Genomic DNA, 24,634 nt, shown 5'->3' on the forward strand with positions numbered 1-24,634 from the left:
GCACGCTAATATCACAGGATGAACTTGGAAAGAGACATTTAAGGGCCCACTCAAAGAGATGGAAACCGGGGGTGCTCCGCTACACATGCTTGCGTTTTAGCGGTTTCCACTCACAGATGAGCCCTGATGATCAAATGGCTTTAAATGTCTGCTCATTTACTCTGCAATTTACTCTTAGGTCAATTTTCCAAGCCCTCTTTCAATTAAGCTGTTATACACAGTAGGCCTATAGGCCGATGCACACAGCAGAGACAAAAGACAAGGATGTTTAAATCAGAATCAATGACTACAGAATCTTCCTGCTGGATACTGCTTGTGTGGATTAAGTAGGCCTATTACATTATATTACATAAAACTTAGCTGCGCTTTTATCCAAAGCGACTTACAGTTATTTACAGGGTATTGGTTACAGTCCATGGAGCTGTGTGGGGTTAGGTGCCTTGCTCGAGGGCACTTCAGCCATAGTAGGGAGCAGCATGATTTGAACATCTTAAGTCCATCTCCCTAACCGTTAGGGCACAGCCGCAACACATAAGTAGGCTACACAGTAGGCCTGGCCTATATGTCTTTCCCATTTCCAATATTTTTCAACCAGAAATAATGGCCAGCAAACAGCAGTCAGTCGGCTCAGTTTTCTCTGTGCTTAACATATCATCATGGAAATCGTCTGCATGTATTCTCTTGTTCAGAGAGACTCGGATATCACAAAATTAACACGTTTTGGTGCAAGCAAATAGCCTAGGAAAACCAATCAGGCAATCATCAATTGGCTGAGTGAGGCACCAGTGCAATTTTCCTAGGCACCGGTAAGTCGTGGAAAAATTGCACTTTCACAGCTTGGCAATTCATCGCTTTTCATGTAATAATGCATATGATTATGGGCTTGGACGGTCTGAGGGTTTGGATTTCATTTCAAAGTTATAGTAAGTGAGGGTTAGGAATACTCATGTTGGCCTTGAAAATGGTAACTCAAAAGCGCCACCGTGTGGTTATGCATAAACATGTCAGAACAGGATTGTGCATGCGCAAACCTTTCCACCCGGCCACTATCAATCGATCAGCGAGCCGAAGATGGCGGCGCATCGAGCCTGAACGTCTAGATCGATCACCGAATAACTCGATCGGGCACATCGTACACTGGCTGAAGAATATCACGTAAAGCTGTATCCCCGCGAATATTAATCTCGGAAAGTAAAGCGGGTCCTTAGAGGTAAGCACACACTATTTCTGAAGCTATGATGGACGCTGTGGAGTGGAGAAGGACGTCTCTCGAAGGACAAACAAGAAGGCCGCCTTCTCCTATCCGCCATCTTGCACACAAAAGAGCCGTGGGTCTAGGCACGCTGAATTAATCCCGGATAGGGAGCAAAAAGAGGATACATAATCAATCCGCAGCATCGTCAACCAAAGAGAAGTTGCAATAGAGTCCGACTGCGTCCTGGAGCACAGGGGGCGTGTATTTAGAGGGGCGTGTATTTAGAGGGGCGTGTATTTAGGGCAGCCCTGATTGGTCCGATTCACGACGACCGCTGCTGGTGGACTACCCCTGTTGGAGCCATTGAAACCCATTCAAAACTTCATTTTTTCGATCTGACACATAATATTTTTTAATTAGACCTAAAGACACACCATGGGTCTTGTTTAAAAGCTGAGAACCTCAGCTCTCCAAAACTGAAAACGGTATTTCCCTAGCATCTACCAATCCGAAGGTAGCCTACTTTAAGTGCGGGGTTACTTTTCTAAAGATAGCGTTTTGTTTCCTTGGAAACGGAACGGAGATGAAGCCAGACCATACTCTCAATGAGCCAGACAGACTGACGAAGCGATAAATGTATGTCATTTGACTCGGTTTTGCATTATTATGGATGCATTTCTAATCTTGACATTCTAATGGACAATCTGTGCGAGTTTCAAAATGCGTTTTTATGTAACATGGGAGTAAAATGTGTTAACAGTACGCCCGTCTGGGATTTGTTAGCTAGTCCGCTAGTTAGCTAGCAAGTAAGTAATAGATATTAGAATCGATCTGTCTCAATGGCCCAAGCATAAACAAAGAAACACCAGGATTTGGATGTTTAATATCAGCAATTTGTCAAAGCAAAACATTTTGAAAACATTCACAGACCAGTTCATTATATCCACAGCCTTGAGTGTCGGCAAATCTTTCCACTTTTGACACATGATGTAGTGTAGAGACCTAGCACTTGCTAGCTAACTAGCGGGCCAGCTAGTTTAACAAATCCCAGACGGGATGTAAACACATTTACTCCCATATCACATAAAAACACATTATGAAATTCGCATAGATTGTCCATTAACATGTCAAGATTAGAAATACACCCATGATAGTGCAAAACCGAGTCAAATGGCGTATGCGTAACACATTATCCTCGTCCGTTTCCAAGGAAACAAAACGCTATCTATGTGCTGCGAAGCTGCTCTCAGAACAGAGTGCTTGTTACATGGTCGCTCTGTAATGTGCTCTAAGAGCAGAATTACCGGTACATGTGTGCATCAAATATGCCCTGAACCTGCAGAAAAGGTGCCCTAAGAGCAGGGTTACATGCGCTGCTAAGCATTACCATGTAGACAATAAAGACGCCCTCAGAGCAGCGAGTTAATGTGTCATATCGTTACCGATGCGGTAAAGCTGCCCTCAGAGCATAATTTTCAAAAATGCCGCGAAATTCCCAAAGGAGCAGTTAAATGTATTGAATGTATCTGGATACCGATAAGAGCAGAGAAAACGGTACCAAAACTCTATTGTAAGCCCTAACATTATAAGTTGCAATGAGAGGAACATAAAGCCCGGTTTGACTAAGTAGGCTAAGCTAACATTAGCCACCAAGTTAACGTCTACCGCCGGTAGGTATTATTTCATTCTTCACGTGACAGTCAATGACAGACGTCGTCGTGAATCGGACCAATCAGGGCTGCCTTAAATACACGCCCCTCTAAATACACGCCCCTCTAAATACACGCCCCCTGTGCTCCAGGACGCAGCCGGACCCTTCTCAGAAGTTGACCAAAATGTGATGCCAGAAAGATTCGCGCCCCATAGCTCTATGCTACTGCTGATTATCGCAATCGAAATTATTGTCGATTTGGCAAATTTGGGTGACGAAGTTGTGCACCACAGCTAGCACACGCTAGCTGCGTATGCGTAAACATTCTTGAAGCCCCTCGTAGATATTGCTTGTCTTGCTAAGTAACTCCAGCCAACATAAATTAAAGGTCTATGCAATATCGAGTTTACATTGTATTTAGCCAATGTTTACTCTAACCAGTTTCAGAATAATATGTATGCAGTTTATTCAAGGGATATGCACAGTACATTCTGGGTAGACAAGTACTACTGTTGGTTTACTATGACGTAATGATAACATGGGCAGAATCCAAATCCAAAGTTACAGCTGGCCTCCCTATGCAATCTCAGTAGCTTACCCTTGTGGTCTTCCAATGTCCTGTCTTACTAATACATTATAATAAATGTGTACTCTTTTTTATCTTGTGTGGGGTGGGGTGTGATTCCCCCCCCCCCCCCCATAACATTAGGCTTAGTAAGCTTAATTGTTACTTCTAGGCATTTACTTAAAAGCATTGATGATATTTTCCCATTTCATTATTATTCTTGCAGGCCCCTCTCAAACTTTGCCTATCAAAAATGGATTTCCCTTGGCACAGTGGGAAGGTCTTGGAGCAGTTGAATCATCAGCGTCAGCTGGGACTGTTGTGTGACTGCACCTTTGTGGTGGATGGGATTGACTTCAAAGCCCACAAATCTGTGCTAGCAGCTTGCAGTGCTTACTTCCGCACCCTTTTCTTGGACCAGAAAGATGTCGTGCATCTAGACATCAGTAATGCCGCAGGTACATAGACAGTAGGGCTAGACCTACTACTTTTTCTACCAACTTTCCTGGATCAGACATGCACATCTTTCTTTTTTTCCCCTTTCCTTTTTTTCGTTTCTATTTAAAAAAAACAACAACAACAACTGAGTTTGTTACTCTATGTGTAAGATCTGAAAGGCTTAACATATCCCTGCTATGTTTCCAGGTTTGGGCCAAGTCCTTGAATTCATGTACACGGCCAAACTGAGCTTGAGTTCTCAGAATGTGGAAGATGTATTGGCTGTGGCGACATTCCTTCAGATGCAGGAGATTGTCAATGCCTGCTCAGCCTATCAGACTCTGGCAGTCCCCACCACGACGACTGACACTTCTGCACAGGACTCCACTATTCGTAAGTATAGCCCAAAGTACAACCATCACTGTAAAATTCAATTACCACGACATGATATCAGACCGTTTAAATTATGTTTTGAAGGGCTGTGGGTGAATATTTGCACCAGTGTTTCTGCCTTTGCTTATTACAAACTTCTTACACCCACAGTGAAAACAGAGACAGCCGACGAGGAGCCATCGGCGCCACACAAACCAGACGCAACGACACAAGAGGAGGAGCAGCAGCAGGACACCAGAGCTACCTCAGTGACTGAGGCCTGTGAAGCACAACCTCCATCCTCGGACGCTGCTACAGAGGACGAGCAAGCGGCGAATGCCATTTCAGAAGGCAACACATCAGCACCAGCGAAGGCCGCTGTGGTGCGGGCCTCTCGGATGCCCAAAGCCCCTTCATACACCCGAGGCAGGAAGGCCGCAGCCACCCCAGAGAAGAAGGCTGACGCCGAGGAGGAAGAGGAGGGGCCATCAAAAGAGGTCCCGTTCCAAGACGATCCTTCAGATGCTGACTACACACCTAGTGAGTTTGCCATGTGTCTCCAATCATTTTCACAGTACCACCTGTGTTTTTTTTCCTGCAGAAATTGCTGTATTTTTGTGAGGGCTTCCTGATAAATTCTGATGTTTATAACACTACTACTATTATTATCTTTCAGAATTCCAGTACAAGTCTTTAGCAGCTAAATCCTACATGAGTACTCGTAGGAAGAGGATTGCATTGAAGCGCTTGCTTGGATCAGGTATGCACACGCACACACACACACATACACACACACATACACAATCCTTGTCTACTCCACTGCTGTTGTGACAAGCACAGTCTAATAACTTGATAATGTACCGTTACATCTCTTACAGGTGACGAGGGTGAAGAGCAAGAAGAGGCAGACACCGCCACTAAGAGCAGCGATGCTCCAGCAACTGAAGGAGAGGAGGAAGGAGAGGAGGATGGCACGGAGGCAGAGGATGGGGAGGAGGGGGACGAAGATGAGGATGAAGGAGAAGACGACAGCGGAGGAGAGGGGAGGGCGTCTCGGGCTGGGGCCATCTCGGACAGAACCGAGTCGCGAGCATACAGCTCTATCACCCACAAATGCACTGTAAGTGTGACCTTCAAAGTCCACCACTCGGGGCTCGAACCCGTAACCTTCCAGTCAACGCTCTAGTTCAGCATGAGTCACAGTACTGAGCTAAAGGTCCGGACGATAGCTCAGCACTACCAATTCCGTATAAGGCTTCGGGGAGGGAGATTTCCTATCATTCTTCTGCCGAACTCTGCTAGTTGCATATGGGTCATTTCACGTGAAATCAGACACTTTGGGACCCGACCGACACGGATTTCAATCATACTTGCTGTGCCTGTTTAGTAGCTAGGTAGCACCCCACAACTGCATTTTTGTGAATATGACACCAATATTAAGGGAGAAACAGGTTTACATTTGAGGGCATGACACTATGCATTCAGCCTTGATTATATCAGTCAGTGTAAGTCACAAAAGGATGTCTGAGGAATTGTTTGAAAGCTCTGTTCTGGCTCTAATTACACAAATTGTAAAAATACACAAATTACACAAACAGCATGGAATACAACAACCTTCAGAATATGAATTATGATCATTGAAAAATAAAAAATGGAATATCAAAAAAGCTTATATTTTAAAATAGCTGGTTTCTTGTCTAAACATAGCATGTAATTTCTTAAACAACACCTGAAAATGGGGTGTTTGGTTCTTTATTCATTTCAGAGATAATGGGACATAAAGGTTGAAATGAGTTGTAATGAAGTATTAATAGAGTAGTGTCAGGGACAGGGCTGGACTGGCCATCTGACATAACGGACATTTTCCTGGTGGGCCCTGCACCCTCGTCGGTCCCTATTCCAGGTACTCAAAAACTACACGACTTCTGCCCATTGTCAATGGACACTGTGGAAGCTAGCCCATTTTAAGCATTCAGAGAAGGCAGGGTTGAAAGAATAAGCTCAGTAAAGGATTTTTTAAATGCTCAAGCATCAAAGGGTATGTTGTAGCTGTATATGATGGCAACTAGTGGCTAGCATGTGTTGAGGAATGTATGCCAAGCACTGGAGAGGTGAAACTGAACTTCCTGCATTCTCATGGACCACCTCCATCCTTCACATATTCCGATAGACATACTGTCATTTGATATTACTATGGCATCACCATATTATTACTAGGTGATTTGTATGATGCCATATTTTTGAGTCCCGTTGTCTCTGAAATGAATTAAGAACCAAACACCAGCATTTCAGGTGTTGTTCATGACATTGCAGGCTATGTTTAGACATGGAACTGGCCATTTTAAAATATTCGTTTTTTTTATATTCAATTTTTCATTTTTCAATTTATGATAATTCATACTCTGAGGGTTGTTGTGTTCCATGCTGTTTGTGTAATTTGTAGAGCCAGAAAAGAGCTTTCAAATAACATCACAGACATATTTTTGTGACGTACACTGACTGATATAATCAAGGCTGAATGCATAGTGTCCTACCCTCATATGTAAACCTTCGCTAGTCTGTTTCTCCCTTAATATTGGTGTCAGATTCACACAAATGCAGTTCTGGGGTGCTACCTTGCTACTAAACAGGCACAGCAAGTATGATTGAAATCCGTGTCGGTCGGGTCCCAAAGTGTCTGATTTCACGTGAAATGACCCATATGTTGTATAAGGAAATGCCAAGATCATAGTAATCCTGCCCACTGGGCTTCAGTATGGAATGCAAGGAAGTGTGCCATTACTATAATACTGTTTACTACTTATAGTACTCATATTATAAAATCTACAGGTCCAAGTATGTATGTGCGTGTCAGTGGCGTTTTCTGACTGGCATTTGTGACGTTTGACTCTCCTGTCAATCATATTCATATTCCTCCAATCACCATAGGGACAACTCAGCCTCCTGGTCAGCCGAGGCCAACCCTTAAGGCCTATAGGGCAATCGCCTGTGGTGCGTGTGTAAATTTGTGATGATGTAACTGTATGCTAGTCGGGCTCCGCCCTACTGGTGATGCAACGCCTTCAGTTCAGCTACACACAGTAGGGCCAGGAGCTTGTTCAAGTAGAATCTGATCCCGCTACAGTGGGATCTCCACCCACTTTGTCTGGAACCAATCAACTGAGCATTTCCAACCATCCTGGGTAGAGGCATGTTCAAGGCAGTGACGTAGTTTAAGCTGAGACGTTCTATTGGGACTAAGAAATGTTTGGTTTAAATTTCGGCACAGCCCTCAACCAGTATCAAGCCGCGGGAGGCGGGTTAACCAGGCCATTTGGAAACACTAATCGTTATAGTCCTGGTCAGACCAGAATCGCGGTACGTGATCTGAAGTCTATGAAATTCAGGCAACCTGTATGCTGCCCCTAAAGTTTTTTTGCTAACCATAAGCAAAGTATTCACTCTGTTACTTCACACATACATTCTCCCATGATATTTTGATCCATGCTTTTTGCCAATGTCTTTGTAGGACTGTGGGAAGAAGTTTACTCACACGGGCAACTTCAAGAGGCACATCCGCATTCACACTGGGGAGAAACCCTTCAGCTGCAGGGACTGCCACAAAGCCTTCTCCGACCCCGCCGCCTGCAAAGCACACGAGAAAACGCACAGGTCAGTAAAAGCATGATTGCTGTTTCATCTCAATGGGCACATTTGTGATGGAGCATACTGGGTTATGCTTTGTGATTGTGCTGTGCGTTGAACTTGTGCAGCAGATTTGCGCAGCATGCGTCGTGACAAATGGTGCTATGGGAAAGAGATGCCAGAAAAGACCAGAAAGAACTTCAAGGCACTCTGTTTGAAAGAGTTGTAAATGTTATAGCAGGAAGGTTCTACACATGCCACATAGGGCACTTTGTACCGAAATGTGGAATTTTAAAGAGCCTTTATTGTATGGATGTGGCATTATGGTCATGTGTTGTACAAAGTAGTTTGGTCAATTTAACCTTTAAAAACATTTTCACGTCGCTTTCAACAATGCTTCAACAATGCTCTAATGCTATAACAAGGCTCTAACCTTTTGCAAGCTGAGGACTCTTTGGAGATTGTTCTGTTTGGATTATCCTAGCCAAAGAGCATCTCAAACGAGCCATCTCTTTCGAGCAAGAAGCAAGCCAAAAGAAACACTGTATACCTCAAATGTGTTTTGACTTACAATCTGATGAAGTGAAATTATGTTTTTATTTTAAAAAGGCCACATATTTAACTTAATTGTACTACTGTGTTATCCAAAATGTGCATTACACTGATTTCATAGATTGTTATGCATGTCCTCATTGTAACTTTGGATAATAGTGCATGCTTAACCCCTTTGCGCAGAGCCTATAGCTAGATTTATGCTTCGGACGCATAGCCTCTGCGTCCGTCCGTTTTCTGTCTATGCGAGTTCACGCCCCCCTCTCAGAGGCTCTGCGCCCGTCGTCGAGTGCCTCGAAAAAATTCTAACTATCTGTTGGACGGACGCGGAGTACGCAGACAAAAAGGCGCTATGATTGGTCCTCTCGCTACTTCCTTGAAAGTAGCCTAATCGCGCAATTTCAAATGTGGCTCGCGACGAGACCTCGGACCTCGCAGATGCATGAATACAATGTTGGTTCGTGGCCACTCCCACGCGAGTTTTGACGAGCGCAGTTGCAGAAGTCTAATCTGACCTTATGTTGTGACCTTATTGTCATCAAAGATTGTAATGACTAAGTCTTAACCTCTTACTTAAGGCCCAGGGCCATGTCATAGCAATGTGGTCCTGCTGTAGTTCAGTCTTTTCAGCCAAGAGTGGACGGGCCTGCTCCCGGACCCATCTCCACAAAGAGGCTAGTGTAGTTGACAGTAATGTAAACAGGGTTCCCAAGGGCGCTAAGCCCCCCACACTTGGGCTTGCATGCCCATGGGGACTTCGGTTCAAGTCCGGCCGGGGTCATTTCCCAACCCTACCCCATCTCTCTCCACACTCACTTCCTGTCGCACCTTCGAAATAAAGGCCCAAAAAGCCCATAAGAATATCTAAAAAAAACCTTTTTTCTTTTTTTTTCCGGAAGTAGTCATGGAAATTCTGTTTTTTGGGTCTGGAAAGTCATGGAAGATCAGGGAATTTTACATCTGAATTGGAGTGGGAACCCAGTGTAAAATGTTACTGTTATTGATGTTCTGTTTATGACGTCTCCACGCAGCCCACTGAAGCCGTACTGCTGCTCCACGTGTGGCAAGAGCTACCGGCAGATCAGCCTGCTCAACCTGCACCGCAAGCGGCACACGGGCGAGGCGCGCTACAGCTGCGAGGACTGCGGCAAGCTCTTCACCACGTCTGGCAACCTCAAGCGGCACCAGCTGGTGCACAGCGGCGAGAAACCCTACCAGTGCGACTACTGCGACCGCGCCTTCTCTGACCCCACCGCCAAGATGCGGCACCTGGAGACACACGACACCGACAAGGGACACAAGTGCCCGCACTGCGACAAGAGGTTCAACCAGGTATGTAAGACAGCGATGGCACTAACAACAAGAGATTCCACCTGGTATGTAAGAGAGATGGCACAGCGATGGCACTAACAACAAGAGATTCCACCTGGTAAGAAGGATGGCACAGCAATGGCACTGACAACAAGAGGTTCCACCTGGTATGAGGGATGGCACAGCATAGCTCTGTAACAAGGGGATCCACTTGGTAAGAGAGATGGCAGAAGATAGCACTGTGAGGAGGTTCAACAAGGAAAAGGGGGTTGTTCAGCATAAGTTAGGTAGAGTAGAGTAGAGTATCGTTTATTGATCCCAGGGGGAAATTAAGGTGTCAAGTAGCATACACACATAAATAAAGACATTGCCCCTAAGACATAACACACATATTTACACATAAAATAATCATATATAGCTCACTGTTGCATACATTTTGCCAAGGCATCTCTCTCTCTCACACTCTCACACACACACACACACACACACACACACACACACACACACACACACACACACACACACACACACACACACACACACACACACACACACACACACACACACACACACACACACACACAGGCTCAACCAGGTAAGAGGGTTCCACAGAAATACAGTGTGACAAGAGGTTCCACTTGGTAAGAGGTGGCACAACATGGCACTCACAACAAGAAATTCAACGAGCTGGCACAGCATAGTGTTTTTACAAAAGGTTCAACCAGTTAAAGCTCAGTGGTTAGGGTGAACAGTCTCATACCGTACTATCTATAGTACACATCAGTTGGTATCATGTACATCATCAGAGGATGTGCTCCTAGTACACCTTATATTTTCAGCAGAAACATTTATGACTCAGTTATCTACTCCAAGGGAAATACTCTTTTTTGTTATGGTTGATGAAATGCCAAAGTTGTGTAGTTGTATTGATACTTGAAACATGTGCACACGCGTGCGCGCGCACACACACACACACACACACACACACACACACACACACACACACACACACTAGAGATTGTGTGTCAGAATGGTGCTGAGAACATTCCAGCATTCCAGGGAAATAATATGCACACTGACACAGGTCAGTGAATATGCAGAAACAGAGCCCAACAGAGAGCTTTGAAATGTCCTTTGGGCCGGATAGAGATGAACAACCCAATGCAATTTAGTGCCATAATATCTGCACAGTTTTTCACCACAGAATTTAAGACAATGGCTAAATCATATTGTCAAGCCATCTGTAAGCAATTCATATCGGACTTCCTAAGTAGCTTTGCTCTCATCCATTGATGGATGGTTTGTCCTCATTCCCCTCTTCTTGAATGTTTCAAATTGGTCACAATATGAATGTATTAAGCAAGCCAAAGGATTGGATTGGTTTATTAGGCCATGAATCAGGCCTGTTTCTATGTTATTACAGCTGTGCATGTTGAGATTGCCAATGGCAAGCTAAATTAGACCATGGCTGACTGCCACTGTCTTGTCAGTGTGCTGGAAAAACCCGGTTACACGAAGTCAAATGAAGGCTATAAAGTCAACTCTATGGTTTTTTAAATGATTAAGACTTGAAAGATTAAGACTTCTGAACGTCATTTTTTTTCTCTGCCTTGTTACGCAGACCGGGAATCTGAAGGCGCATATGAAGATTCACATCACAGACGGGCCACTGAAGTGTAAGGAGTGTGGCAAGCAGTTCACCACCTCAGGTGAGGAACACTCAGCTAAAGAGGCAGCAGTACAAGGATGCTGCCATTTGCACAGGTGTCAATCCCAGCTTGATTTTTTCCCCCACATGATGCTAATGGCATAATTTTGTATCCTAACGTTCAGTACCAATGATGTTTTAGCGCGTCAATTCAGTTTTTGAATGGTGTGGTGTTGACAGGCATAGCATTGTCAGTAGTACTTGTCATTACCTTGTGTGTGTGTGTGTGTGTGTGTGTGTGTGTGTGTGTGTGTGTGTGTGTGTGTGTGTGTGTGTGTGTGTGTAGGGAACCTGAAGAGACATCTGCGAGTCCATAGCGGGGAGAAGCCCTACGTGTGTATGCATTGCAAGAGGGCCTTCGCTGACCCTGGCGCCCTGCAGAGACACGTCCGCATCCACACAGGTACAGCACGCTCACCTGAGAACACCTGAGCACACACACACAACAACTCATGCACACATCCACCCAAGTCCGGTGCATTTCATCTCTCACTTGGACCAACACACACAACTCACTCACACATCCACACAAGTGCAGCATGTGAAGACTCTCACTTGAACAACACACACACAACTCAGTCATGGGCCTCCATTAATTGTGGGAAGTACCGGAAGACACACCCGAAAGAAACAGACAGCTTTAAGACTTATGGGTCGTAGGAATTTTTAGTTGCATATTCATACATTGGGTTGTACATCCGTAAAATGACAAGATGATTAGTGTGCTGCTGCTGTACAGTGTGATGTGTATGATTTTCTCATGTACACAGATCCCAAAGCATGGTGGCTGAAGTCAGGCATGGACACTAGTGTTATGTAGTAGATGGGAGTTGAGGAATTGTTTACTGTGAGCTGTAAATAGTTTGTGGAATTGTTAACTGCCTGACACCCTGCATACATGTGCAAACTACGTTTTTTTTCCATTCAGAATATTAGAGTAGCTTAGATACAATGTTTTCTGTCTATATTGACCATCATCAGACAATAGAACAAAGTTTTTCTATGATGGTCAATATATTGAAACTTTGCAATGAACTCACTTGATGCCAATGGTGCTTAAGCATGCCATTTTGGATCCTAACGGTCAGTACCAATGATGCTTAAGCGCGTCAGTCCAGTATTTTATGGTGTTGGTGTTGACACAGGCATAGAATTCAGTTCTCTGTGGATGTTGAAAAAAACTGCTGAACATGGTCTGATACTGTTGCATTGTATGATTTGCAAAATGGCTGGCATCCAGTGAGTTAAAAACAGCAAATGAGAACAACAGACAATCAGTGTGTGAGAGATTTCTAAGTAACGTCGGATGACCTTGTGGATCTCCGTTGAGGCACCTGGCCAAAGGAGGTGTGCAAGGAGTCTTCCAATAACAACATGGATATTATTTGGACTAAATGACTGATTGCGCTGTGTGTACACAGGTGAGAAGCCCTGCCTCTGCCTGATATGTGGGAAAGGCTTTGCTCAGGCCAGCTCCCTCATCGCTCACGTCCGGCAGCACACGGGAGAAAAGCCCTACGTCTGTGACCGCTGCGGAAAGAGGTATCCTGCTGCTTGCTTCAATGTTTACTCTGTGGGGTGATTGAGTGGATATGTGTGTACACACACTTTATGAAAGGAACAGAATGATCCATCACTTTCTTCTCTTCCAAGGAAGTTCCCCTTCACAGCAAAATAACTCTACTTGCATGCACTGACCTTTTTTTACCATTGTATTTTTTGGGAGGGCTTTTTGGCCTTTATTATTATAGGACAGTGTGAGAGTAGACAGCAAATGATTGGGAGAGAGAGATGGGGTAGGGCAGGGAAACGACCCCGACCGGACTCGAACCAGGGTCCCCGTAGGCAATGTAAGCCCAAATGTTAGGGGGTTAGCGCGCTGCGCCACAGCGCCCCCTGCATGCATTGACCTTATTATGCCCATTTATTTTGTATTCTCCCTGTTCATTGTATTTTTTTAAGTCGCTTTGTATAAAATCATCTGCATTTAATGTAATATAATGATATTCTAACTCTTCATGCGTCTGCCCTCCTAACTTTTCACTGCATCTGCCCTCGCTCTCTCTCCCCAACCAGGTTTGTGCAGTCAAGTCAGCTGGCCAACCACATCCGTCACCACGACAACATCAGGCCACACAAGTGTCACGTCTGCCACAAGGCCTTTGTCAATGTCGGCGATCTGTCCAAGCACATCATCATTCATACAGGTACAGCAATGTGTTTTTAGCTGTTGGAAACAGTTGTCACAACTTTTTCCAATCATTTGTGATTGATTTCTTTCTTTTTTTTCTTTAAACTTTTTTGTGATCTTTTAAAGTGAAAAAGCCATCATTAAGCTCCCAATGTATACAGTCATCTGTGATTGATGAATGCTTTTTTTTCAAACTTTTTTGGTGATCTTTTCAAGGTGAAAAGCCCTTCCTCTGTGACAAATGCGGCCGGGGCTTTAACCGCGTGGACAATCTGCGTTCGCACGTCAAGACGGTTCACCAAGGCAGGGCGGGCATCAAGCGGCTGGTGGTGGCCCAGGGTGAGGAGGAGGAGGGAGATGATAAGCTCCAGCAGGCCTCCACCTCCGCCTCGGAGCTGGACGACAGCGAGATCAACATAGTGACCGTCACCACAGATGACATTGTGACTCTCGCCACAGAGGCGCTGGCAGCCAGTGCAGTGGCCCAGTTAACAGGTTAGAGAAATAACATTCATTCATGAATAAAACGGTTATATTAGTGCTTTTCATGACACTCAAACATGTTTAATTCATGTGTTCTTTTCTTTTGAAAGGAAAAAAAAACGAAGTGAAAATTGTTTTGTTTTTTTATTTTGAGGCAGCCTAATATAATAGACAATTTTGTCTGAGGATTTGGGTGCATGTTTATCAGAAGGTTGGTCATTGGCCATGCAGTGTCATTTAACCCCTTCCTCACCTGTGCCCAGTGGTTCCAGTTCAATCAGCCGTGTCGGCTGATGAAACCGAAGCTTTAAAAGCAGAGATCACCAAGGCTGTGGAGAAGGTGCAGGAGGCAGGTGAGTGGACGTTTGCAAACGGCTTATATTCTCTCTATTAACATTATATTAACTTTATCGTATCGCAACATAAGACAGTCTTTTCCAAAATAGTTTTCAATGGTTCACCGATTTTGTTGATTGTCTTTGGCGCCCCCCATAGGCTATAACTAAGCTAAGCAAGTGTAGAGGAACTGAACTGTCTGTCTGTACTGTTGTTGCAAGATAATTCTGCTGGAAAATACTGAGTATTGCTGTAATTTCAGAAAGGCAACACACACAGTAGAAAATGCAACATTTTTGGACTGACTTTGTGGCTTCTCATTGCTAGAAATAACACAATTGTGTGTGTCTTGTGTTCATCTTATCCGGTGCAGACCCCAACACCCAGATCCTGTACGCGTGCGACTCGTGCGGGGAGAAGTTCCTGGATGCCAGCTCTCTGGCACAGCACGTGCGCATCCACACAGCCCAGGCCCTTGTCATGTTCCAGGCGGACTCCGACTTCTACCAGCAGTACGCGGCGGGGGACGGCACCTGGCAGACCACGGAGCAGGTCATCCAGGGCGGAGAGCTCCTCTTCCGCACCCGCGACGGAGAAGAGGGAGAGGAAGAGGTGGAGACGGTGGCTGTGGCTGTGACTGAGGCTGAGGCAGTGGCAGTGGCAGAGACTGAGGGGCAAGCAGTGCTGGAGGCAGAGCTCCCTCCGACAGAGGTGAAGGAGGAGACCGTGGCTGAGGTGGAGGGAGGCGAAAGTTAGGTTGAGGAGAAGAGATGGACTAGTGATTGCCAGACTTCAGATCTGAATGTACTGGTAATCACATTGTTAGATGCTTGATGAATTGCACTATAGAAGCTCTTGTGTATACTACTAGATGCTGTTTTCTTTTTAGTCTTGGAACCCTTCTGATAGATTTGTCACCAAATGAGTTCTTTTGTTTAATGAAAAAACGGATTAGGACTATTATGTCTGAGGGGGAAAAATGTATATCATGTCTTGGTATTATTGGTTAAGTTTGTGATGTCTATTTTTCAGCATCAACGGGGTGTAATCAAAGAATAGATTCAAACTAATAAATGTCTTTCCCAATATACTGTAGACCTAAATGTCTTTCAAAATACTTTTTTAACAATATGTAGTGTATCACTAATTTATTTTACGGAACTGAATGACAGTATCTCAAACTAACTAGCTTTCTCCATCATCCTATTGCTACTTGTTGTTGTTGCTGCGTTGTGGCAGAATGCACTTTGCCTATTTTGTGTAAATACTGCTGTTCTTTTTTCATTAATCAATAGAATAATGTAGTGTAAAATATGCTACATGACCTTATTGGCTGAAAAAGGTTTGCCATGGTTGTCAGAAACAGAAATCTACTGCACCAAATAGACATACACAAATGAGTTCAAAGTCATTGGATTTTCTTTGACATGATGCTTCCTTTATCTGTAAATAAATGAAAAGTAAGCTTAAATGTTTTCTTTCTTTTACTTTTTCTTTCTTTATTTATTTATTTGTTATTATTATCATTATTGTTGTTGTTGTTGTCAATGTAACATGCATTGCCTACATGGACAAACCATAGGTCTTTATGACTGTGATGATAATGATGATGGTGTTGCTGATGGTGATACTGCTAATTAATCTTGATTAATTGGAAGAAAGACTTAATCAACGGCTTTATTTGCGCTTAGCAAAAATGACAGAAGAGAATGAGCACTCGGAGAGTGCATCCCAATATGCGACCTTGATTCCTCCACTTGTGCTTGTGGCCTCGCCCCGCCTCCTGGCCCCTCCTCCGTGGAGAAAACAATAAAGTTTCCCAGCTGTCAGCCTAGCCAAAATAATTTTTGGGGGACTATTCTTCATTCATCATCCAGTTTGCACATGAGAAAATGACTTTACAATTGCGCTTTTGCAAGATATTGAATTTATTTTCCGTTGTCAGTGACATCATCATGAGATCACAAGCAGGCAAGTGAGCAAGGGAGGAGGGAAGTCCGCATATTGGACTCCACTCGGAGAGTTTGAAAGAAGCAAGCACTGCGCCCTGATTCCGGGTTTTGCGCATGGAGTGCGTGAACGTTTGTGATTGGTTGAATTCGCATGGGCCAAAGGTTAGCTAGTTCCTTGCGCTGACGTTGTCTAAACGGGAAAATGGCGGTGGGACATCAGTCTGCAGGCGAATGTGGCCGATATTTGGCTGCTAAATGCAAGAAACGGAGTAATAGCATGGCGCAGACTTCACTATCGGGAATGAGAAATGTCCTGTTTGTGGCCACAATCGTTTGCTTGTTACAAGGAGCCCGTGGAGATAGCAAGACGCTAGTTCTGTTGGACAACCCAAATATCAAAGACACCCATTCAATCTTCTTCCGCAGCCTAGCCGGTGAGTAGTAGAACTATCGGTTTGGGAGTTCATCTGACAGCTGGGTTTAAACAGTTTTTCAATGGACAAGGCATCTAACCGCTGGTATTTCAGAAATAATTCAACGAAATCACATAATAGCTTATTGCTATCTCCACTCCTTAGCCATTCATGTTCAATATCAATGTCCATGGACTTGCTAGCAGCAAGCCGCATCGCGTGTGGCTAAAATATATTTTGTAACAACCAAGCTTTTTTTGTCTCTGTTTGCAGACCGAGGATTTGACCTTACCTTCAAAACTGCAGACGACGCTAGTCTGTCCCTAATTAAATATGGACAATTTCTCTACGACCATCTCGTCATTTTCTCCCCGTCGGTGGAAGGTGAGTATGCAACAATTTGGTGTGTCTACGGAGTGTGTGTGTGCATGTAGGGCCGATGCATAGCACGACTACGGTAATTATTTTGTCAGAAGGATTAATACGCTAGGTAGGTTCTAAAAAGTTTGCTTTTGTTCGTTGCAGACTTCGGTGGAAATATAAACGTTGAGACCATTACAGCCTTCATTGATGGAGGCGGAAATGTTCTCGTTGCTGCAAGCTCTGACATTGGTAAGTGGGCTGTTTATTGTTGGCTTTATGGTAATATTAAGTTCACTTAAACGATTGCACTGTGGTCCTTTCTGTGAGAGCTCTATAACACATCAATTGGCTTTGTGTTGTCCAGGTGATCCCTTGAGAGAACTTGGCAGTGAGTGTGGCATTGAGTTTGATGAAGAGAAGACTGCTGTCATTGACCATCACAACTATGATGTGTCAGACCCTGGTGATGTAAGTACATTTTCCCAGCATGCATATTTTCTATTGTTGGAAACCCATGCAGAACAGCTGTTTATTTAGGTTCACTAAATGCATGCATTGCACGCTCAGTGTGTGTACTAGAGCCAACAATCTGATCAGACATTTATTTTACTCCCCATCATAGCACTCTTTAATTGTTGCTGATCCAGAGAATCTTCTGAAAGCACCAACCATTGTTGGCAAACCCACGGAGAAGCCTATCTTGTTCAAGGGTGTTGGGTAAGTCTAGTCATAATGTAGGCAACTGTCAAAACAAACGTCTCTTGTCCATTTTGATTCTGATGGAAATGGCAAATGTGTCCAATGAATAGCTTTACACGTCTTTATTTTTCTGAAATGCGTACACTCTCAAGAAGAGTATTGTCTGTTGCTTAGCAAAAAGTGTTCAAAGTTTTAGAAAGAAATACAGTTTGGCCAGTTGTTCAATGCCACTTTTAAGTCAGCAGTCATGGGTGAGCGGTTAGGCGTCAGACTTGCATCCCAGAGGTTGCCGGTTCGACTCCCGACCCTCCAGGTTGGTGGGGGGAGTAATCAACCAGTGCTCTCCCCCATCCTCCTCCATGACTGAGGTACCCTGAGCATGGTACCGTCCCACCGCACTGCTCCCCATGGGGCGCCACTGAGGGCTGCCCCCTTGCACGGGTGAGGCATAAATGCAATTTTGTTGTGTGCAGTGTTCACTTGTGTGCTGTGGAGTGCTGTGTCACAATGACAATGGGAGTTGGAGGAGTTTCCCAATGATGGGCTTAAGTGTTTGTACATGGTTTTCTTTTGCACAGCATGGTGGCTGACCCAGACAACCCTCTGGTGCTGGACATCCTGACTGGATCCTCCACCTCCTACTCCTTCTTCCCTGACCAAGCCATCAAGCAGGTGACACAATTTATTTTTGACCATTAACTTCATTAACTATGTCTTCATTAACTATGTTCATTAACCTCTTAAGCTTCGGGGCTATTTTTGAGTGTTTTTAAAGTTTTGCACAACGTCTACTTAGATGCTTCCTGTGTCTGCATACTTTGACCCATCATGAAGTGGCTGGTACCATTTGAAAGTAGAGACTCTGTAGAATCTTCAGGAAGTGACAGGAAGATTTTGTGATGTACTGCCAAGGACTTACAGGGGTTAGAACATCTTTTTTCTGAAATGCGTTCATGAAGACCCCCTAGAAATTACTACATTTCAGCAGTATAGCTGATGCATTTGGCATTGGAAACATATTTAAGACTTCATCACAGGTCTACTGAAGCTGTTTGTCAAAGGAGAACTTGCTACATCTATATATGACCTTTACCAAGACAATAATGTGTGGATATACACATGCGTTTTACCAAGTGTCTTTTTGTATTTTTTTTAGTTAGTCAAAATGCACCCCCCATATAAGGTCTTACTGTACAAGAACCTTTTGAGCTAGAAGCCTCATCATAGTCACATATGAAAGCATACTCCTGGAGGTGTTATACAGTAATCAGCCATGGTTGGATATGCCTTTTGGGTAGTATTACAGAGATGTTGCTGTACAGTACTGTACGGTACTGTACACTATGTACAGTAAAAACATGGTAAGAAAGGGGTATTGTTGAGCAGATTTGAGATTCCTTTGTCCCTGGGTGTAATACAGAAGAGCTATATGACTCATTTGAAAACCTGGACTCTGGGCTATCACTCAGTCTTTGAATGGAGTTTCTAGCTCTTGCTTTGAGGGAGCTGCAGTCATTCAAAGCAAATGAGCCAACACAAAGCTGTGTAAAACAGGACCTGCCTACTTCTCTTCTAAGGCTTGTCTTTCAGGGTAGGAATGTCACAGAGCCACCCCAGTGCTGCCCATGTAATCAGCAGAGTCTGGGGATCATGTTGAATATCATTGATCATGTGAAAAATATGGAAGTGTGGACAAAAACAGCACAATTCCTGAGGGAAAAAAAACATGATCATTTTTTTCACAATAAAGTGGTTTTGTTTGACTGGAGTTGTACAACTTTTGGTTGAAATAAAGTAAAAAAAGACTACACTCTCATAAACCTTGGATTGTAACAGACATTTTGAGACCATGCTGATAAGGATATGTTCATGTTTGGATGTCCACTCATCCTAGGAAGGTAGGGAGACATCAGGCGAGGGGTGCTTGGGAGGGTCAAATTTGAAAGGTGGCATTGTGTAATAAATTGATAATAATGCACATACAATATGTTCAAATCCCTGTATAGTAGTGCTAGGTGTGTTCCTGAGGTTCTAAGCTTTCCAATGATATATAATGTTCCTGGGTTTATTACACCACCTGGATTTTAAACAATTGCGGAATGAAGATCAAGTTCAAGTTCAAAGTCATTAAACCCGGTACCGACCACCCCGAACTTTAAGAGGTTAACTGTTGTGGTATGGCACATTGTATATCTCACACACTTCTGATTTGTAGGTCTTTGGTATATCGTACAGTACATATTTACATTGATATTTTTTTTTTTTTTTAAATGTGAAATAAGGAGTAGTTGTTTTCGACAAATTGTACAGGCGCTACATTTCAAAAACGTTCTCCGAAGTAGAAATCCTCATTCTAAGAAATCTTCATTCTCATTCAAAAATCCTCATTCTAATAAGTTTACAGAGTACGTTCTAAGTGCCAGTCCTAACATTGTGTCTTTTCTTTGTCCAGTACCCACATGCTGTTGGGAAGAACACACTCCTAATCGCTGGTCTCCAGGCTAGGAACAACGCTCGTGTGGTCTTCAGTGGCTCTCTGGACTTCTTCAGTGATGCCTTCTTCAGCTCTGCTGTGCAGAAGGCCGCCCCTGGATCCGAGAGGTATTCCTTCCCTCTATTTTAGCTTTTAGCTTTCTTATTTATCATTGCATGCCAAATGCTTGCTTGTTGTCGGATCTTAGCAACATCCTTTCCAACCATCAGAGACAAATCAGGATGTGTTTGCAGCATACACTTTTCCTTGTAGGAGAGTACTATGATAATTAACTTTGTGTAAAAAGGATGGCTTCAAGTTTTCAAGTATTGTAGAAATTCAGGTACTGAAAATAGACATCACCGATAAGAAACTGCATTACTTTAAAGAGCAAATAAAATCTCCTTTGTAAAACAAAAAAAAAGTGTTTACTGTAGCTGGTGTGCAGGCTTGTTATATTTTTTAACTGTTTTTGTCATCCTTTGGTCATCCTTTGGTCAGGTTTTAACCACTGAGTTAGATTGCAAGTAAGGGAAGTGGTGGTTTTATTTCTTGTGGTGAAAAAAAACCTGTGTGACTCACTACTATTTGTCACTGCAAACTCCCTTAAAAAAACACTCGCAAATGTATCCACAGACATGATCAGACTGGCAACCTGGAGCTGGCCGAGGCCCTGTCGCGCTGGGTGTTCAAGGAGGCCGGCGTGCTGAGAGTGGGAGCAGTCACCCACCACCCTGTTGGAGAGAGCACCCCACCCGCTGCCTACACCATCACAGACCTGGTGGTCAGTACCTGTAATCACAACCTAACTGCTGATTATTATGAGGATGAGTTCAATTTGTTTACATCTCAGCCTGCAGAGACCATTAAAGAGAAACTATGCAAGATGTTGTCAGTAATAACCAAGATGGTTATTATGCATTTGTTTGTTACTTACTGATTTGACTTATTACAAAGTTTAGTCGGCACGCTTGAAATCCTTTTTTGTGTTTGTTTTATTCCATTCAAGTATGTTGACCCTTCATTCATTCAAACTTTGCCACGCACATTTAGCTGCGATGTGCACAATCTTCTTTCTCGATTGACGTTATTAGATCAGAATAGAGAAGAGTAGAGTAATTAATTTGTCACATACAGCACTGTGGGCTACAGCCTGCATTGAAATGAATCTGGTTAATTCCGTAACATGTGCTGAAAAGAAATACTTTAAAATAAGGAAGGATGGTAGCTGAGAGACGCTCAAGGTGGGGCAAACAAGTTTGGTCGCTGTGCAGTTAACTTTCACTCGAGAGCACTAACAGCCTGTAGAGTAAAAACTAGAACTACAAGTTGGCTTGAGTCGTGTTGGCACTCCTGTGCTGACAAGTCTCTGCTATTTAAACAGTGAAGTACCTTAGGGTGAGCCTCATATGAGAACCATCCAAAAGTTGCATTGTATTTTTTTAACCCCTTTGAACAGGGTCTCTGTTATAACCTAATTGCCACCACAATTGTAATGATGAGGTCTTAATCTGTTACTTAAGGCCCTCAGTAATGGCGTAGCCATGTTATGATGTATTCGAGTCTTATCAGCAAAGAGTGGTCTGCAGGCCCATCTGCACAAATAGGTGACTCAAAAAGGCATTAATTTGGTGCAGTACTGTGATATATTTGGCACTAAAATGTCATGTGTTTACAGGAGTACAGCGTTGTGATTGAGATGCTGTCTGAGGGACAGTGGGTGCCTTTCGATGGTGATGACATTCAGCTGGAGTTTGTCAGGATTGACCCCTTCGTCAGGACCTACCTCAAGAAAAATGGTATGGCTCCAATGGAATTTAGTGGTGCATAACCACAGAAATAATTGCCATGTTTTGCATTATTTTAATTTGCATCTGGCATTGTATCATCCTTTTCCTTCAGCCCCTAATGTTCCAACATGGCTTTATAACAGTTTTTTTTGTATAACTGATATTTTGTAGGTGGCAAATACAGTGTCCAGTTCAAGCTGCCAGACGTGTATGGCGTGTTTCAGTTCAAGGTGGACTACAACAGACTTGGATACACACACCTTTACTCTTCCACACAGGTGAGCACGACACTGCATGTATTTGAATTGAATTTTGTGTATTCAATGAGGCAGACCTGATTTCCTCTTACTTGAGATCATGCAATAATGTGTCTATTTTTCTGCTTTTCAGGTGTCTGTTCGTCCACTGCAGCACACCCAATACGAGCGTTTCATCCCCTCTGCGTTCCCTTATTACGCTAGCGTCTTCTCAATGATGGGAGGACTCTTCCTCTTCAGTGTGGTGTTCCTGCATATGAAAGAGCCAGAGAAAGTGAAGGCAGATTAAGTTATGGGAGACTAAGGGGGTTAAAGTAATGCGTGTGACTGAGGGGAAAGGGTGGGTGGGGGTGAAGAATGTCAGGACCACTTTCACACTGTTGTGCACAAAGATAACTTGTACTGCACAAGAAGTTGTGTGTATGCACCTGGCTTAGGTTGAAAGGACCTAAAACAGCCCTTCCACACTGTGTAAATAATGTTTCTTTTTTGCAGGATTGAGGGTTGCCACGTCAAATTGAAAGAAATTAAATGATTTTATAACTGGCAGCAAAGTACATGTTTTTGTTTTAATAAAAAAAATAAGGACCTCTTTCAAAAGAGTCAGCAATTCAGTAAAAAAAAATGCACTGATAACTTGGTTCCTGTGTTAAGATGGCTGACAAAATGGAAAATTTTCAATGTTTGTACAAAAAGATATTTGTGTCCAACAACTGAAGTAAAATGTTGACATTCCACCCTATCTGCTTCTGCAAGTCTTCTGTTTTTCAAGTCGCATTGATTCTAAATGATGTCATGTCCGGTTAGCAGTCACGAGTTTGTTGACAAATGACTGGCAAACTGGCAAAGCCGTAGTAGCAGGGGCTGGACAGGGTAGTCCCAGCGAGATGGGCTCCTGAAGGAAGACAAACAAGACACTGGATGCAATGGGAACATGAGCTGTCTTAATCTCGGGACACGAGTAAACTGAGGTTGAAGTGCAGACAATAATTCGGATTACATTCAACATGTTGCCGACGCGGGCTTAAAAACAGTGCTAGCCGACAATGCTAGAATAGCATTAGCTGTTACTTGCTATATGGGTCCTGTCAACCTGGACTGCTTGCCAGCCAGCGAGATGACCCCAACGTATTATAAAGCTTGAAAACTTGGTCAATTGAGACCTTGGCTAACTTGTGCGGCCATTGTGCTGTCAAGTAGGACTGTCCTGGAAAGGCTGCTGACACATTGTCGACTTATTTAGTGAATGGCTTGAATCCTAACAGCCTGGACGGCTAAGTTTAGGGTCAGCAACTGGTAAGGAAATTAGTTTTTTTTTTTCACGAGTGATTAGTTTTGGTTGACATTCCATCAGTAGTTCTACTCCTGTTGCTAATTTTAACTGGGGAAGTTGCCTGTGACAGCAGCATAAGTGGACAGCTGACTGACTCCCTTAGTCCAGCGGAATGGAGGATAAATTCCAAAGTGAATCCAATATTCTAGAAGCACCTAAACTGAATGAGCTTCAGTCAGTGCAAGCTTGAGTTGAAGAAAAGTTACTACTTTGTCCTAACAGCTGTCCTACTGCAGGACTAAGTTAGTTTTGGACTGCTCAATGACATTTACTTTTGTGGTAACGGACTAGGAAGAAAGCGCAATCATTTTGTGTGCAAGCGTGTAACAAAAATGGGAGAAAGGGGTTAATTAAAGTCCAAATGAGTGACAGTCGGGTCAGACTTGCTGGACAGGGACCATTCGGCAGTGGGAGCACGGAATAGTGGCCAACTCACAGACGCACTATCCACTGGGTATCAGCTGACATCCGCTGGCGGCCAAGGAGACCAAGTCATGGATCAGCTCAAAGTCAAAGACCGAATACTGGAAAACATCTCCATGTCCGTGAAAAAGGTAACCTTCATTTCATAAAGCAATCAATGGAGGCTTCTAACCTCCAGCCGTGGTTTTTTTTGGGAAGATAGTGGTTTAAAATAGGCCTGCTACGGTGTGGGGGAAACAACACCCCAACCCAAAGAGGAGCTAGCTTCCCCCGGTTTTGTTGGCTATGTTTCGGAGAAGACGCAATTACATCATTACAGCAAGCGACTGCGATGCAGAAAACATCTTGCGCGCTCGCCATCTCTCTCTAAAACACATCACACTGTCACACCATTGCCCTACCCCCTAAGCATTCTTGTTATGATGCTGTACTGATACTGTACTTGTTGTAAACATTAGCCCCCTCACAATATGCTACCAGCAGGAGACCTGAATGCTTGCTGCAT

The 24,634-nt window shown here is 43.7% G+C and overlaps 3 protein-coding genes across 4 annotated transcripts in view; all 3 read left to right on the plus strand.

Moving 5' to 3' along the window:
- The first annotated feature begins 976 nt into the window (after nt 1–976).
- On the plus strand, nt 977–15,897 carry LOC134457141 (zinc finger and BTB domain-containing protein 17-like). Its single transcript, XM_063208966.1, has 15 exons — nt 977–1,210; nt 3,638–3,869; nt 4,057–4,242; nt 4,393–4,761; nt 4,898–4,981; nt 5,100–5,341; nt 7,730–7,872; nt 9,429–9,729; nt 11,330–11,417; nt 11,703–11,819; nt 12,838–12,958; nt 13,493–13,623; nt 13,824–14,102; nt 14,354–14,443; nt 14,800–15,897. The coding sequence occupies exons 2-15, from the start codon at nt 3,665–3,667 to the stop codon at nt 15,180–15,182; spliced, it is 2,739 nt and encodes a 912-aa protein (XP_063065036.1). The 5' UTR covers nt 977–1,210; nt 3,638–3,664; the 3' UTR covers nt 15,183–15,897.
- A 619-nt stretch (nt 15,898–16,516) lies between these two features.
- Nucleotides 16,517–23,115, plus strand: ddost (dolichyl-diphosphooligosaccharide--protein glycosyltransferase subunit (non-catalytic)). The gene is made up of 11 exons (XM_063208969.1): nt 16,517–16,812; nt 17,065–17,175; nt 17,317–17,403; nt 17,519–17,622; nt 17,777–17,871; nt 18,432–18,525; nt 20,306–20,454; nt 20,963–21,110; nt 22,005–22,125; nt 22,288–22,394; nt 22,507–23,115. Exons 1-11 carry the CDS (start codon nt 16,581–16,583, stop codon nt 22,660–22,662), a joined length of 1,404 nt encoding a protein of 467 aa, XP_063065039.1. The 5' UTR covers nt 16,517–16,580; the 3' UTR covers nt 22,663–23,115.
- Nucleotides 23,116–23,169: 54 nt separating this feature from the next.
- Nucleotides 23,170–24,634, plus strand: part of plekhm2 (pleckstrin homology domain containing, family M (with RUN domain) member 2) — a 43,451-nt gene continuing 41,986 nt past the window's right edge. For both annotated transcript variants that reach the window (XM_063208967.1, XM_063208968.1), the window contains exon 1: nt 23,170–24,260. In XM_063208967.1, the coding sequence (XP_063065037.1) occupies nt 24,201–24,260 (60 nt within the window). In that variant the 5' untranslated portion in view covers nt 23,170–24,200. The remainder of the gene's footprint in view (nt 24,261–24,634) is intronic.

The sequence above is a fragment of the Engraulis encrasicolus genome, chromosome 10 (assembly GCF_034702125.1).
Source record: "Engraulis encrasicolus isolate BLACKSEA-1 chromosome 10, IST_EnEncr_1.0, whole genome shotgun sequence".
Classification (NCBI taxonomy): Eukaryota; Metazoa; Chordata; class Actinopteri; order Clupeiformes; family Engraulidae; genus Engraulis; species Engraulis encrasicolus.

Bases quoted from the DNA above. Each gene is read 5' to 3' on its own strand.
- ddost (XM_063208969.1), top strand. From the start codon at position 16,581: ATGGCGGTGGGACATCAGTCTGCAGGCGAATGTGGCCGATATTTGGCT. The intron at 16,813-17,064 runs GTGAGTAGTAGA...CTCTGTTTGCAG, and splicing joins CTTCTTCCGCAGCCTAGCCG to ACCGAGGATTTGACCTTACC. The intron at 22,395-22,506 runs GTGAGCACGACA...TCTGCTTTTCAG, and splicing joins ACCTTTACTCTTCCACACAG to GTGTCTGTTCGTCCACTGCA.
- LOC134457141 (XM_063208966.1), top strand. From the start codon at position 3,665: ATGGATTTCCCTTGGCACAGTGGGAAGGTCTTGGAGCAGTTGAATCAT. The intron at 9,730-11,329 runs GTATGTAAGACA...CTTGTTACGCAG, and splicing joins GCGACAAGAGGTTCAACCAG to ACCGGGAATCTGAAGGCGCA. The intron at 14,103-14,353 runs GTTAGAGAAATA...ACCTGTGCCCAG, and splicing joins TGCAGTGGCCCAGTTAACAG to TGGTTCCAGTTCAATCAGCC.